The 17,067-nt window shown below is 42.2% G+C and overlaps 1 protein-coding gene across 1 annotated transcript; it reads right to left on the minus strand.

Annotated features, from left to right (window-relative positions):
• Nucleotides 1-251: 251 nt before the first annotated feature.
• On the minus strand, nucleotides 252-15,128 carry slc12a1 (solute carrier family 12 member 1). The gene is made up of 27 exons (XM_036543163.1): nucleotides 14,838-15,128; nucleotides 13,235-13,372; nucleotides 12,952-13,027; nucleotides 11,601-11,696; nucleotides 11,216-11,355; nucleotides 10,847-10,957; nucleotides 10,080-10,191; nucleotides 9,739-9,866; nucleotides 9,323-9,407; nucleotides 8,194-8,345; nucleotides 7,883-7,990; nucleotides 7,446-7,569; nucleotides 7,067-7,168; nucleotides 6,456-6,611; nucleotides 6,204-6,303; nucleotides 5,881-5,992; nucleotides 5,333-5,473; nucleotides 4,954-5,060; nucleotides 4,778-4,860; nucleotides 4,089-4,195; nucleotides 3,852-3,867; nucleotides 3,164-3,292; nucleotides 2,115-2,226; nucleotides 1,186-1,272; nucleotides 937-1,072; nucleotides 773-840; nucleotides 252-387 (listed from the first exon to the last, which is right to left on the minus strand). The coding sequence occupies exons 1-27, from the start codon at nucleotides 15,126-15,128 to the stop codon at nucleotides 252-254; spliced, it is 3,153 nt and encodes a 1,050-aa protein (XP_036399056.1).
• Nucleotides 15,129-17,067: the final 1,939 nt, after the last annotated feature.

The raw sequence follows: 17,067 nt of genomic DNA on the forward strand, positions 1-17,067 counted from the left end.
CAAATGTGATTTAATTTCTAAATGTTTGCTACTTATACATGTACTGTATCATGTGGCATTTTTACATCTTGAATGTAACAAGCTTAAAAAGTTGAGAATTTTTTGTAATATCGTAGTAGTACACATGTGTAGCACCAAATATGCCACTAGAGAGCAGCACAGGAGCTGCATATGTAACTGTGTGCCATTTTGAGCTACATATTTTGTCACAATATGCTTGCTGACGTAGAGATGGGTCAGGGATGATTCCTTTAAGAGTAGAAGGTCAGTACGCTCTTGTGATTTCCTCTTACGAGCATGATAGGTGGAAGATTTTTTGTGAGGATGTCCAGCCAGGCCATGTAGAGGTGGTCAGAGACAGATCCCTTCCTAGCAATGGGCATGCTCCTACACAGTGCAGACAAAGTATTAACCTCTGAGACACTGTGCAGTCTTGAGTCTTTTCTCATTCCTCAGCATGGGCTATTACAGAACTGCAAAAGCAAATGGATGTACATGCTGCTTTTCGAAGTACTGATTTGATTACAGGTCTCTTCCAAAGTGCACATCAGAGACTGAGTCAGTTGCATTTCAGTTCAGTCAATTCTGTTATGCCTCTGAAACATCTTCATTGAAAATGATGGCCAGTTCTCAATCCCTGAATTGAATTTCAAGTCTGAATTGAGACCGAATTGATCCCAACTCTGGTGCACATATAATTGTTATTACAATAATTTGAAAATAGCACATCCTCTCAGACGAATAGAGACTAATTAATTTGAACCATACTTACACAATGATAAGGTTAGCAGCTCTAGAGTTCTCCTGTAGCAGCTCGTTTATTCGGACTTGGAGGTATGTCTGCACAGGGAAAGAGACAATGTGAAGAGATGTCAACACACCAGTTTGCTTGGAGAAATTGGAAATGTGCTCCTGTTTTCTGACACTGCAGTTTACCTTCTCCTCAAACATCTCCAGCTCTGCGTCGGTAATCTTCCACGGGTTGTCCTTCCTCAATGTTTCGGCATGGGCTGTCTCTTTGGTGCCCTCGTGAAGGCGGAATGGCGCGATCATGTCCTCAAATGTCCTCCAGCTGTGGGAGGGAGTCGCCAAGTAACAGACCGAATGTTAACGCTGGCTGGAGAGTTGGGCGCATGGAAGGCTTCACATGGAATCCACCAGCTCGCCTGAATGCTGCATTCTTACCTCTCTGAGTTTGGTTTACTGTTTATGTCAGCAATGACGTTGATGTCAATGCATTTGATCCTGAATTTCGCCAGAAGGGCCTGCATCCTAAATGACAAATACATTTAAAGTAATTAGGAGAGAGCAGAATCAATGACAGTGATTTTTTTTTTTATTAATTCCACAGTTGAAAACCACTTGTGTTAGTGGTCTGGAAAAAAAGACATCTATGCAGCTCTCTGATCTACTCTAAAGCACTGATTCTCAATCCTGCTCCTGGGGCCCCCCTGCTCTGCACATTTTCCATCTTCCCCTGCTCTACCTACCTGACTGAACTCATCTGTGGCACTTTTGATTAGCTGAGCACACCTGATTTAATGAAGAGCATGCACACTAATTTCAATCAGGAGTGTTTGGAGCAAGGATAGATAGAAGATATGCAGGACAGTGGGCCACCAGAAGTAGGACTGAGAAACACTGCAGTCTAAAGGACTATTGTATATGAAGCTTGGGATGAGCTAATGAATGCCCACTCTTGGCCTCTATCAAACTTCAAACCAACTACAGCCTGTTATCACAATGGCAGTAAAGGCTGTTGCTCTTATCATTGGTTGTTTTTGCAAGGTATGGTGTAATGAAAGTGTGCAGTAGGAAAATTCTACAACCTGATTGGTTCTCTGACAGTAAAAATGCTGGGGGTGCCCTCCCCCCACACAGAGAGCAAGCAGGAGTCAGCAGGAAGGTGGTGGTCAGCTTGTGATCCTCTGATAAGCTTCAGAAAGCTTTTTAACTTGAACTTGAAAAATTCAATTCAAATTTAACTTGAATTTTCTTAATTTAAATAACTTCTTGTGGTATGTAACAACAAGCATTGTATTTTGTGGCTTCATTTCACTCTCAGCCATGGGTTCTTTTATTAGTGATCCATGGGAGCGTTCTTTTCCACCTACTCCTCTTTGTCCTGCTCGATGCGGTCGGCCTGCCCCGCGATGAAGACCCTCATCTTGCAGTCCTTCCACTTCTTCCGTGTGGTCAGGATGTAGGGGATCAGGAGAGTGAGGCCTGCATCAGAGAGAGCATTCAGCGTGGCTCTCATTCAATAAGGGCGGCCATCAGGGCCTTCATTCATTGGAGGACGAATGAGAACGGCTCCCCCTTCCACGTGCTTTCCAGCACGCCACTCATGCTGCGAGGGCAGCCACTTACGGTGTGCGCATAGACAACTCTCCAATGCAGTATAAGCAGTATAGCTCAAGAACAAGCCAGCAGATGTGTTTCAGCCATACATTTACATGTAGATACAAATGCATTACATCTCCAGTTATATGTCTCTTGCAGGTATAGCATGTGTCCCGTTTGCCTTTAATCTATACGGCCTTGTCATCTAAGACTTTTGGTAATAAAATCACTGTGAAGGTACTTTTTGCTAGAGCAGCCATTGAATGAAATGGATTTCAAAAGGCTTCATTCATTTTATATGTGAATATAACCGATGAGGTCAATTTGTGGCAAAATCGCTAACTATACAGAGGGAGACAGGCCAGAGATATGACATTATCTGGCTGAAATCTTTCTACTAAACAAGCATAGCAATAAAGTGGAACATTTAATTCAACCATGGCAATAGTAACATCTAGCTCAAGACTGCACATTGTGCTCTTCCACAAGAGTGTATTGTCAGTATGCAGATAATTACTTTGAGGTCTTATGCAGCACATTTTACCCACAATTCATCATAATTTGGTGTTTTCCTTGATTTCGATCAAGTAAACAAACTTTCTGGGGATTCATAAAATCTCTGGGAGCTGGATTATTGTCAGACGGATTTTTTCTGAGGACTGCTTAAAAGCTTAAAAGTGACGAGAACAAATTTTGGAGAACAGCGTCTTCCTTTGTTCAACTGAACAATAAACACGTGAACCCTTGTGGCCTGGCAGCTCACTAGATGTTGGCTTTGGAAGAAACTGCAGCCTCAAGGTTTGTGAATGTGCTCAAGTACCTCCATCATCGAAGAGCCACCACACATCAATAGTGCCTTTGGCCTGCTTCTTCTGGAACTGAGTGCTGGCCTCCACCAACCTCTGGTTAACCTTAGCCACCTGAGGAGCCTGAGGTACGTTCACAGACACTGAGAAGAGAGGAGAGGAAAGAAAAAGAGAAGAGACATAGTGTTGGGGAGAAAAAAGGGACGGGAAAGAGACAGCAAGGGCATTAGGTTTTTTATCCAGATTAGTATGCATTTGGTTGCACACAGCTTCTATGTCTAATATTTCAATTTAAAAAATTGTCTCTATGTCTCTGTGTTACAGCAGTAAAAGTAAAGCTGACATTTTGCAAAGCAGACACACTGCCTGCTTCCTCCAGTGCTTGAAGAGGTGCTTTGAGCTTTGTATCAAGACATTTCTTTTCTGAAAACTGGAAAATAAAAGCAGCTACATTATCTGATTTGAGCAAAAGCATTTTCATGTGGAAGATTTTATTAGATTTTATTGCAGCAGGAGGGGTCTGGGCTGTTTTGTTTTGTAAACATTTTGGTTAAAAAAAAAAGAGAGGCGTATCATTGGTTCCATTTGTCAGATGTGATACTTGGTCTAGACGCTCCTCAAAGCCTCCCATCAGCTGTTCTTCTAGGGCATTCAGTGTCTTGAAAGAGGCAGGCAGAATCTGAAAAGATGCGGCTAGACAGCTTTTTTTCTCAGGGGTCTTCGTAGAGGGTTCATGGAAAGTCTGTCATCTTTCATAAAGCTATAGTACCATGATTTTTTTAATCACTACAGTCTGCAGGGAAGGATTCACATGACAGACATGCTAAGACGTCACAGATTAGCAAAACTCTTGATCCTAAATGTATTGTTGTACAGCGCCTAAGAAAAGAAAAAACAATTGACAGTGAAGGGCATCCTGACAGTACCTCTTGTAAGCACTTGTTTAGATGGGTTCCTGGACCTCCTAAACAGGCCTTTACCACCTTGCTCCTGGAATTCTACGCCCTCCAAGGCCTGCTGTTCTAATGCCAGTCTCTCCATTTCCTCTGGAGGTGGTGACAGGAGACAACGAAGACCAATGTGAATAGACCAATGAGCATCTGGGGATCTCTGACATGTTAATTCTTATAATATGGAAAGACATCATAACGTTTATAAGGAGTACATGATTTAATGTTTGGCTTTGACCTCAGCTTCCAAAATCTGTCCAACTGTCATTAGAGATGAACAGATTATGTAGGCTTACTTCCATCTGAAGTCTGATAAATTCTAAATGGAAAGGTGCAATATTTTAGGTTGTGTGATGAAGAAACACATGAAGATGAGCATGTTCAGATGCAAATTTATTGCATCATTTCTATTAAAGGGCATTTTGAGAAATTAACATACCTTACAGTAGCATTAAATCTATTTATTTAATAGTGAATTCCTAGGAAATTGTTTAGGCTTTTCTGGACAAGCACAAACCATTCATTCTAATGGTTTTTTGTTCTCACAGAATCACCAGGCTGGTTATAGTCCACACAGTACCATGGGGAAATTGAATACTGTGAATATGCTTGATTCAACACATCCTAGCCACGAAAGCCTGGGGGTTTTGGCAGGTTGATTTCCAGCGAGACACCCACCTTCTGCCTGCAGGATATGCATGATGTCAAGTCCCTGGCTGATCCTCAGCAGTATTACTCCGTACTCGAAGTCAAACGCATCACTGCCACAGAGACGAACAGGTGATTAAAGCCCTCCACTCCACCGTTCCTCCCACGGACATTGTCAGAGCTGACAGTGCGGACAGACAACTTACTGCAGCACACCAACGTAGTTTTGAACATCCGCTGTGTCCACGCTCCTCCAGTCTTTCTTGAACCCTATCACCACTGTGTTTGGTCTGAGTCGACCAAGACCCGAAGCCTAATAAAGGACACATTTTGTGTGTGGCAGAATTTTATGGTAGTCTTCATAAACACAGCTAATTTCTATTAAGGTTTTGTTCCAATATCTGCTATTTCCATATCAGTGCATTTATGATAGAAATGTGCATTGTCTCAAAGAGCAGTTTATTAATCAGCCCTTATGAACTACACTAAATCTGAATTGCAGATCATGGATAGTGAGGCATCATGGATGCATTAAGGTTGGAGATGCGTTATTTTATCCTGTCACTATTTGTCCAGAGTACGTACTTTCAGGAGGCTCTGGACTCCTTCCCTGAAATTATCGCTGGCCACCGCAGTATAGAACGCTTTACGTTTTTTCTTGTTGAGCCATGACTGGTGAATCTCCATGTCTGCGTTCATCTCCTGAATCTTCTCTGTCCTCGGCCCCTGATAACGAGAGGAATGAAAGTCATTCATGACACTGCAATGGGCAAGGTTGAGCTTTAAATCCGCCGGCCTGTTGCCTGGTAGTTTAATTCCAAGTTTATGACAGATACACCCTTTTCAGAGGAATCCATAATTCAGTTAATGAACATGATGTGGTAATGTGTTTCATTGTGAGGATTAAGGCATACTCTTGGGTCGCCAACTCTTAAGTCATCGGCGCCGGCGGCATGCCACCGGCTCCTCCCCCTGAATGAGCTGTTCACATTGAACAGCAGCAGCATGAAAGGCTCCATCTGGCAGCGTGAGAAGGCCATCCTTTACGCCCCAGCGAGACCCGCAGACTACATATTGTTTTGCTGGACCTCAGCCAGGTGGCAATAGGGAACCTGATGAGGGTCTGTTCTTACCACAAAAACTTGGCATGTGAGGCACAGACCGTAGTTCTTGGTGAAGGCATGAGCAATGTCGAGCAGAGCTGGTCTGGTTTTCGGTGCTCCAGTCAGCACTATGCACTGTGGCCTGAGGGACAAAAAGGGTAGACTTAAGACTGGCAGAAGCATCTGTAATTTCTGGACAAATTCAGTGTAGCAGTGCTCTCAGCACCGCACGGCAAGTTTCAAGGCCTCATGGGGCCCATTTCAACAACCTTTTATTTGTCCAAAAATATGCTCCTAGATTATGATTTAGACTAAAGCAATGCAATTCTCCATGTTTTGCTCATCATCCATACCTGAAATTCTTGATGTGCTCGTCTACTCCTGTTAACGTAAGCGCGTTGTTCACAGCATTGACAAAAGTCACTGCCTGAGTAGAGGAACCCCAGTTTACATCTGAGGGAAAAAAAGAAGTCAAGGGAGTGGATTAATACAAACACAAAAATGATTAGATTTTACTTCTTAACATTTAATCTCTGAGGGGCTACACCGGAAGATAAACAGTAACCCTTACAAAGGCAGTGGTGTAAACCTGTTTAATTTTTTACCTGGTTTCTTCACTGTGACATAGATGTAGAGGAAGATCTCGATGCCATATGTGAGTAAGGCTGCCCACCAATTGATGACGAACATGACAGCACAGCAGAGCACCGCTCCGAACAGAGACAGCCACATGTTGTAGTACCTATACGCAGGCCTCCAACCTGCAGGGTCAGATTTCACCAATGAGGCCACCAAATCAAACAAACGAACACAACTCTGTCCTATTCTAACAACATATGCTGATTTAACTGTGCTATCTCAACGTTCAGCAAACGTCTCAGCCATGAGGTCTGCTACAGTTGAACGCTCTAATGCACTATTTTGATTCTATCACCTTAATGTACTGTCATTACGCAACACAATGGAGGTTGACACTTGCATAGTAATTTCTCCCTTGTTATTCCTCCTACTGTTACGCTAGAATCAATTGCATTTAAGGACTGAGAAGCCACTTGTTACAGTACAGTAAGGTGACAGCAGCCATGACTCTCTAAGTGAGGAATATGGTGGGACTCCTTAGGAAATATGTCTTTGTCACAGGGGCTTAATTCATTGTAATTAATTGCTGACTTTGTGTAACCTGGATGATATGAACATGATAAGGAATATGAATGACCTGGTGATTTTGCATAGGAGGCATGGAAGCAGGAGAAGTTGATGAGGGCGTAGGAAGCCAAGAAGAAGTTTGAAATTATGGGAGCTATTATGTTGAGTTCAGCTGGAAATAAAGAAACAAAAACATATCAGGTGATGTGATGGCAATGATAACCAGAACAGTTGGGTTTCCATTTCAACTCAAACTGCAGCTGATCTGTATTCGTGTTTTTGTGAATGCCCAGATCTGTATGAAAACCCAAATGAATATAAAAATAAAACTGATCTGTTTAAAAATAACTTAATAATGATGGTGGTAAATCCTATGCAACATGAAAAGTTGTCTCTTACAGGCATAAACTGCCAGACATAATTTGAGATTTGATGACAAAGGTAGTCACCTATCAGAATGAAGGCCACTGCAATGATGAAGGTGAGGACATAGCCACGGAGAGGCTCATTGTTTCTGCCGTGTCCTTTGGCAAAGAAGTGCAGCGCCTTGTAGATGTTGTCTTTGCACAACGCCTGTGGGTTAAGTATTTCACAAGGTAATGTAACTCACAGCTGATCTGAAACAAAGGGAAGTGCTGGCCTGGCATATACTGTATCATTCCATATCTTGTATCGGCACACCTGACAGAAGTTCAAGGTGCACTAACAATTATGTGTGAACTATACATAGACTTGTCTTTTCTTTTTTTATCTTGACAACCATAACCTTCACGTTGGTGTATTTCACTGTTATTTTTGGAAGGAACAGTATGATGGCTTTTCTAGACACCAGTTTTCTTTCAGGAAGTTCAAAAGAAATCTTCAAATACTTTGGGTTTGCACAAACCTGGAAGACCTTGGGTGCACTAACAAGGGAGGCTAAGGCTGAAGAAAGAGTCGCAGAGAACGTTCCAGCCGTGATGAGAGGCCCGAAACCAGACACCATGGTCATAACCTGAAGGCATTGAAATACAGAGCGTCGTACATAGCGTTCCAGATATACAACATTATGTGATAAATGTTTACGCTCATTTTCAAGATGTTTGTTAGATAGTTGGTTACTTCGTTGGTCATACACCAGTGCGGTTAAATGTAAATTCGCTACTAGCAAAAAGCTTTTCTCTGCATTTTTACATATTAAAATCACCAGTGCTGTACCTGGAAGTTATTCATACTGCCGAATTTGCAGTCACTTTTCGCGCAGGGTGAGAAGTCGTACCCAAAATCGCACGCAACTGAATAATTGCAGCTCGCCCCAGCCGCAATGGTGTCGTTCGTGTTACCAGTTGCCTCCCGCACAACCGTTGACGCTACGAAACAAAACGGCAGCGTCAGCATCATTGTGAATCAGTTACTCTGGAGGAAAACAACGTAGGCTACGTTACACTGGGTAAGATGCTAAAGCCGACGATTATTTGGATGAATTATTAGAAATTAATTTTGGCGGTAGCACAGATATGAAATTATCTAGTCTAGACAACTGCTCAACGTAAGTGTAAGAAATTAACAATGCAACTGTCACTACTTATCGCACATTTCAGGCAATTTCATTGATGTTCATCCGTCATTGGCCCATCCAAATGAGGACATCCTATCACTGACCTCACGCCCTCTAGGTCTCAGTTTTAGTCTGAGATCTAGAGAGGTAAATTTGTTTACATTTTGGGAAAAGTAATTTTTACAATGTCCCGACAGCAGCATTCATCGGCATTGACGCTGGAGTTAACGCTCCGCCAGGATTGCAGTCGTGGTTTTACAGCGCTGACCGAAGCCATGGTTTTTGATTTATGTGCACTTTTTAAAGAGCTCAGCTGGCGTTTGACTGTGGGGGTGTTCCATTGATTCTGGACAGAGTTGCTCCACCAAAGCACTGTACTAAGCTTCACTGCCTAGAGGCATTCGGCCAGCGTCTTGATTGGACCATGGGTTTTGTCTGCCTTAGTGTTTATTGATTTTCAAGTGTCTTTGTGCTTTAAAACTTTTCAAAATTAATATTCCAACAGTGACACAATGAGTTTTTTTTTCTCAAATCAATTTGCCTGAGACAGTAAGGGCCTATAAGGAATTGCTATTTGAGTAATGCATTGCTCAGAATAAACCGTAATCCATTAAAGCGCCTTTCGGTTTAATTGACACTGCTTTAGTCAAAAGTAAATTAAAGACTAAAGTCAGGTTCATCAAGATAATCCACTTTCAGGTAATGTTTTAAAAATAGTTTGCACGCATGTATACGTAGCAGAAAGGTCTACCAGCATATTTGGTCACATTTACTTCTTAGTCTACTTACCAACACAGATGGCTACAGCCAAATAGGTAAGTGCGGTGATTAGGATAGCCAGCAAAGTTCCTTTTGGGATTGCGTCCTGAGCATCCTATACAATAAAAAACACCATAAGAGTCAACATCTGTTCTCTCCTCTCAAGAATTTGTACTTAATTTAACTAAGAAGGAAAATTATTCTAATGTTACATGTAACATTAGAATAATTTCAACAATAGCGGGGATTAACAAACAATATTGAATAATTAACCAGAAAGGGTAATATAAATTGGTAATTCAATTTTAAGGACTAGCTGCATTGCATTTAGACTAAACAGAAGCCTAACTGTTTTTTGCTGTCTGAAGAGTGATAGAGAATGAGCTGGCTAAGCTTCAATGACTAAAGTTATCCTTAAAAACACTTTCCACATCTGCATGTCTAACCTTAAGGTCCCCAGAGATGTTTGCTCCTGCCAGAATACCGGTGGCCGCAGGGAAGAAGATGGCAAAGACAGAAAAAAAGGTCTCTCCATCTTGAAAGTTTGGCGTAAAGTTTTCAGCAAATATGGATGCTGCAAAAATGGTAATTACAGGACAACAAAAATTGCTGAAACATTGTACTGATTTAATTGCCATTAAAACATATTTATAAACTTTCATCAGTGATATTGCCATTCAGTAACTGTAGTGCTTTTCTGATAAGTATATCCATAGCTTTTTATGATTGTGAAATATTTATTGTAACAATGCTTTTATAAAATGTTCATTTTAGCCTGATCAGTCACCATGGTAATTGAAGAAGCCTTTGGACTTCTTGTCTTCAGTGGCAGGGATGACTGTCCCTACAAACACATTGACAATGGCCACCAGAAGTATAACCAGCAGGACGATCTGGGCCTGGAGTGAGCAGAGGTCATGTTTTAGCATCATGTTTTTGATATTCAGCTCTGTGCTGCTTCTGTCTTCCATTTTTTCTTGAGGTTGTGATTGGTATCAAGAGGTTCTGGTGCTGTCTGTGCTGGCATGCAAGCTACGTATGGTCTCTTCTAGACCATGCTCCTTCACTAAACTTCATAATGAGCCAGAAATTCAGAACACATAGCTTCAATAATGCCAGATGGAACTTTGAATTCGATGCACATGGACCTGAAAGAATATCTATTCAATATATAGAATATCTGTGTACAGTGTGCATGCATTCCTCCCTGATTTGGCTGAGGAATTCAAATAAGTATCAAAGAAGCTGAAGAGTTAAAGAGCTGTAGTGTGAGCGAGTTCCAGTGATGGAAGCAGGGAACAGGAGCAGCAGAGAAGGAATTGTCAAAGCAACTCGTAACTATAATGAAGGACTTAAAATGAACATGAACTGGAGGCAGTCAGAGAGTAAAGAGCACATAAAGATGCTGTTAAAAGTTTCATCAGCACAATTAAAGTTTAAAACCTCGCCCCCTGACACCACATTTCCTAATTGGAGGGGGAAATGCCTGGCTTGTAAAAAATTAATAATTGGAGCAGCAATGAGAAGCAAATATATAACCCCATTTTCCCTCACCTTTGCCTCCCACTCCATCCCAGCAACTGAGATCCCCAGAAGCAAAACCACCGTAATGCAACCAATGATTCGGATGTCGTTAACGTTATCCACCATGATGGCATCGTTTTCCTGTAAAACGCCGCAATGTTATACCTTAATGGTTATTGTAGTATAATAATTGCTTTCTACATTTCCAATTCCTAGATGCTGATGCTTTACAGATTAAAATGCAGATTAATTTCTCATAACTGTAATTAAAATACAACTGTATATTTTTTCATCCATATGTCAGAGTCAGTAGCTTCCCTCAGCAGTTTTGTGTATGAAAACAGTACTGTAATATGGTGTCTGACTGAAACTGAACTTTTCCTCAGTGGGCAGATTTACCTTGAGAATGTCCACCACTGTCTCTGCAAACCCGACCACATACATGGCTACTGCCACTGCATTGGCAAATGCGAAAATCAGGCCAATGGAGCCACCAAACTCGGGTCCCAAGCTGCGTGAGATCAAGTAGTAGGCCCCCCCTGGAGAAATAGAGCGATGGGTGATAGAATGGTAAATACAAGTATGGTAAATACATATGGTAAACACAAGTCTGGGTCAGTGGAGTGTCTATGTGGGACAGCAGTGCTAATTGTAAAGAACAGTATACACCTCTTTAGCCATTGCATCAATATGCCCATTACCTCTCCCTGAAAATGACCCTTGAACTGGTAAATAAAGATGTATGTGCTAATTTGCCCTCTTATCAAAGGTAAGATGTCCCTACCTCCTCTTACGACTCCGTTGGTAGAGATGGCAGACATGGAAAGGCCAGTGACGGTGGTCACCACAACACTCAGAATAATGACCACGATTCCCAGACCTAGAACAACGCAGCACTGTCAGTCATAGCATCTCTTCAGCCCCAGAGCACAATGTGTCAAAATCCATTTATGGCCTGCAGAAAGTGACTGTCCAAATGAGCTGCGATTGACCCAGTAAGGCTCAGCCATTCAACTATGCAGCTGTACTAAGAAAGGGTGCATGTGTTGTGCTATCTGTGTATGTATCTACACCTCAATACACAGGTTAGTATGTACATTGTATATACACCATGTCCTATACATTTATGTTCATCTGTCCTTCTCTGGCTCCCTTTTTTAAAAAGTGCCAGTGCACATGTTTCAGCTGCAGCATTATGAGGCTGCCTGGCTGGTAGAAGATGTGAATAACTTTGAAAGAGTTAATTAGTGGTCACTGCCTCTTTAGCCAGAGAAGCATAAATGAGCTCATACTTAAATAATTTACCAGTGCCTGAAGTCATCTCTAACACCTTAAGAAATGACGGTAAGCCGGAATGAGTCACAAATGACCCATTTGGAGGTCTAATTGTGCCCCAAGGAGTCAGTCCATAACTAAACACAAAAAAGTCTCCAGTTTCCTACCTGGAGCCCATGGCTTTTCGTTGTCATTAGTTACGCATCATAAATTGCTTGAACGGCAGTCCTTCAGGCGCAAAAGTACGAGGGACATGCATAAATAGCGGAGTGTTTTGAGGCCCAGAAGCAGTGGTGACATTATTGCCTAATTGGCTCTGTAACATTGTGACCCACAGAAGTTCAGATTGGTGAAATGCTCTTTTGCCCCCTCCCAAACTAGTGTAGTGTGCATTGAGTGGCTGTTTTTGATATCCGACCTTCAGCTGAAGGACATTTGATAATTGGCCTTCACTCTCTCTGGATCAGAACTTTTGCCTCTCTCACTGTCCTCCTCAGTTTCCTATCACGATGAACTCTGAACGCGGGCTCTGTCAGGGAAAGATTGCTTCCACTGTACAGCCAGAAGTCCTAATCTCCTCTCTGTAGCCGTGAACATCACAGGCATTATCAGCCCGAATCCGAGCTCAGAACCTAATCAGAAAAGGTATAATCGCGGCCTTAGGTGTTATTCCCTAAAACTGTCACCAGTTTTGCAGTTCTGAATATTTTTTTCAACACCTGCATTCACTGAAGACTGACAAGAGTGTGAAGAGTCCATTCTCTCTTGTGCATTTCATGAAGCTTTGCAGAGAAATCTTTAACACCTGCTCAGGGTTCTCCTGGAGAGAGTGGGGCCGACAGATCAGCAGATCCCCTTACCGATGCCAGCCTGACCGAACACCCATGAAAGGCGGATGAACAGCATGACTCCCCAGATGTTCAGCATGCATCGTACCTATGAAAGCACAGAGGGTCACACTAGCAAGTCGGGACACAAGAGAGGGAGAGTGAAAACGCCGCATGTGATGAAGATAAGGGATTGTGCATTATAGATCAGAAACTCTTGAAAATCGGGTCTCTCCTTTGCAGCTTTGAGGTCTGAGCCCCTCAAAGGGTCCAAAATATACAGCGTAGGGTTGTGGATTTGTCGTGTGCCGCTCACCAGCACGCCCTTTATCCAGCCAAACTTAACAACTCCGTCTGTGTTCTCCTCCGGAGCGACGGACTCCACATCATCATTGGGGGACCCATCACTTTCTGCCATCTCACCAACAGTCTCGGGGGTTGCCACCACATCATTCTATGGTGAATTGAGATAAAGTCATCTTGGGCTGGCATATTGGACTCCTAAACCTATTTTCGGTGGTGCAGAGCATTTGTTTAACATTTAGGAAAGGCATTGAAAAAAACTAAGTAGTGCAAAAATGAAATGTTCAACTTTGACACTGAGGTAAATGTGACCTGACAATGTACAGAAAGCTTCAGCGAGAGCAGCCAGACAGCCCAGTCAAAGTTTACTTTGTTTCCTAATTCAAAAGGAAGACGGAGGGCCTTCAATCATGTTTGTACCCTTTCTAACCCACAGGAGAAGATTTGGAAGGAAGTAGTGCTTTTTGATTTTAATGAAGATTAATAAATGTTAGCAGTAGCATTACCACTGGGTACAGTCTGTCCTTGAAAGAGTTGTGTGCGTGTATGCGGCAAGGCAGCAGAGGAGGTTGAATCTAATTTAACTTTTAGAAGACAAATATTGGATGTTGGTGCTGCAAATGATCAGGGCCCCTATTAGACAGCTGGCCCGCGTCCCCTCTGATTTAGTGCAACTTTTTAGACCTCATTTGCATTAATTGCTCCATTTAAGGAACAATGGATCTATGGATTTGCTTGGGGGCATCATTATTCATAAACTAACTATTTCTTCATGGATTTCCTGTGGGTTTCCATGTTAGAATTGCAGCAGGCTATACTCTTCTATTGATCTCATTTTAACCAGTTGTGTGCCACTTGTTTTTATGAAGCCTCATTTGCCATTTGTTTGGCTCCAGTGGCTCCATTCTCTACCTCAATGTGCCAGAACATTGTCTAACTGTTATTGGATTGCAGGCTGTTTCTTTATTACCTCAGTTTGTTTTTCCTCTACATAAAATCAATTGCTAGTGCTTTTTTCACCGTGAAAAATACATTTAGTTCATTGGGTTTTCCTTAAGGTGAGGACAATTGGGATTCCAATTGTTCAGAGGTTTTTTGCTCTATGTAGGAAAAAGAGAAATGCTCTAAAGAACTATATATTGTTCTTTCTCTTAACAGTCTGGTATTGTAGAAATGTCACACACTTTATATATCAGTAGCTTTGTATCGGTTTCAATGTGCATTGAAAAGACATCCTGTTGTGGAGCTATTGCTAAGTGGAGGATGACAGCTGTTTCAGTTAATCACAAATTTCTTTACACAAAATGAAAAATTAATGGTATAATTCCAGCTTGATGAGGTGTACAGGGCTGGAGAATGTCCAAGGGAGACTGGTTATGAATGCCTTTCCTCACACCAAGCTAAAACTGACAATGCTTTTTTTTCCTATCTTGATACATTCAAGGTCAGCCATCTCTTCTTTGAGCTCAGAAGTGATTACTCTTACTGTCGATAACATTGACTGAACAGAGCGAGCTCTGGGTGCATGCTTACACCCCCCAGCAGTAAATCCAGCTCTGAGAGAGCAGATAATGCAAGGGACTGTGGAGGTAGTCAGGCCTCCAGGTGATGCTTACCTTTTGGAAGACATCGTGGAGCTCCTGCAGGGAGGGCCTCACGGCACGAACCCCGCTGACGCTGCCCGCGTTGCGGTAGAAGTCGATCCGTGGCACTCGGTCCAGCGTGTTGTGGCCGAAGGCGCTGATGACCGAGGGCCTAGTCTTCCTGCAGTCAGTCCTGTCTCCATTTGGGTAGCCGTTCCCGGTCGTACCTGAGAAGGAGGTCTCCTCGTAGAGAGGAGGCTCGTCTATGGACTTCTCATAAGCGGGGTTCACATTTTCACCGCCGAAGGAAGTGTATTTTTCCATTTAGTTCAATAAAGTACTGTCCTCTTAAAATATCTTAGGTATTTTATCCAGTCAGTAACTAAACAGGATTGGTCAGCACTGCTGAGTTCTCAAGTTGACCATCAGCGACTCACAAAATGGCATTCATCTGAAGAGGGACATGGTGACTTAATGCTCCTGTTAGGTCAAAATAGAGTTCCTTCACATACAAACCCTTCCTTTATATGCTCAGTGTCTGCAGGCTGTCCATTGGGAGAATGTGATTGGCTCTACCCTAAGAGTTTAGTCAAGGGGGTGGCAAAAGTGTCCTTGATTCATTAAAAGGGACGAATAGGGGTTGCTTAAAAATTAACCAAGTCATAAATGCTAAGAAAAAGATAAAGACACCTACTGCTGCTGATTTAAAATATTGATTATTAATATTCTCGTCTGAAGTGCACTGGAGAGTACATGTTGTGCCACAGTCAATGTTTATGAGCCTATATTTAGCATTTTAAGAGCACGGAAGCACACAAGAGGAATTATCAGGTGATTGCTCGGAACTGCTCAGAATTGCTCATTCACATGCGGAGATGGTTTCAAAAATATGGTCAAACCTGTTGTTTACAACAATTGCTGAACAGCACTAAATTAATATTTCAAGAATAGAGAGTTGCTTGAATATTATCAGAGTTGTGATATTGATCTTATCTGTAAAGGATACGATTATGTTCACTGTCAAGGTCACGTATTGGCTGACCAACTTGTGGTTGGTCATGTCACTAGCAGTGGACCTATAGGAACAGAATGAGATAATCATGGATATTTTATAATTGTTTGTAATTTATTAATATGAGAGAGAGAACAAACTGGAGACTTTTCATTGGAGTGTTCATTTTTAGGAGGTATAATCTTTTATGAAAAAAAATCTGATATATAATTGAGTAATGATAATTAATGCATGTGTCAGAGCTGTTTTGCGTGGTGAATGTGAATTGAAAACACTGTACAGCCCCTGTGACCTGCGTGCACCAGGTGTTTGTGAAAGTTAATATGAGACCACAATTAAATGGAACATGCCGCAGGCATTTCTAACCATGTGACCCCTCCTGCCACCTTTTTTCAGAAGTCATTATTTGAATACTTCCTCACAAGTAACAAATTAAGTTTTATATTCCTAGTGAATCTGTGAGAAAAACAAACAGTATTACCTGACCTTGAAAGTGTTTCAGGCAAATTACTTCAGCGCATGTTGTTAACATATTAGTTAGAAGCAAGTCAGATGTATTGCGTATATATAACTGACAGAGGGACAAATTATCAGATATTATAATATTGCTGTGTCCATTGAGAATAGTAATCTGTAGTTTTTATTGTCCAGATGGCCTTGCTCTAGCCACAAAATACCAGATTCAGTCATTTGTGTGTGTGTGTGTGTGTGTGTGGGGGGGGGGGGGTGCAGTTCAGCAGAGATGTATTTGTGAGAACCCAGTGGCCCTGCTGTTTACAACCCTCTCACCTCTCCAGACTGGTTGCCACAGGCTCTACCGGCCATATAATTTAGGCCTCTCTTGAACTCCATGCTGTATTGCACACTGGCCATCTATCTGTAGGTCACGGCACAAGGACACCAATGTGTGAAATCCGAAGACCAGAGTGTAATAATAATAGTAGGTGATAGTAGGATCCTTGCAGCCCAAGTCCATAGTTCAGCTCCTAAAGGTTGTGCAAGATCATCCCAAATGTACATAGTAGCTATTTTTCTTTCCATCTTCCGCTTAAAAAAATTGGGCAATCCAATATATTACCGAGGTATTGCTATATCATGAGATTCTGAGGTGAGCTGCTTTTAATAAGCGCCGCGTTCCTGATGATTGCGGTGTGTCAGGGAGACATTTCAATCTGCGCCTCGTGTCCAGACAGCGGAGCCAGCTGGCCGCGCGTGCCGTGTGACTGACAGGGCTGAGCTGAAAGCTCTACA

The sequence above is a fragment of the Megalops cyprinoides genome, chromosome 13, assembly GCF_013368585.1.
Source record: "Megalops cyprinoides isolate fMegCyp1 chromosome 13, fMegCyp1.pri, whole genome shotgun sequence".
Classification (NCBI taxonomy): Eukaryota; Metazoa; Chordata; class Actinopteri; order Elopiformes; family Megalopidae; genus Megalops; species Megalops cyprinoides.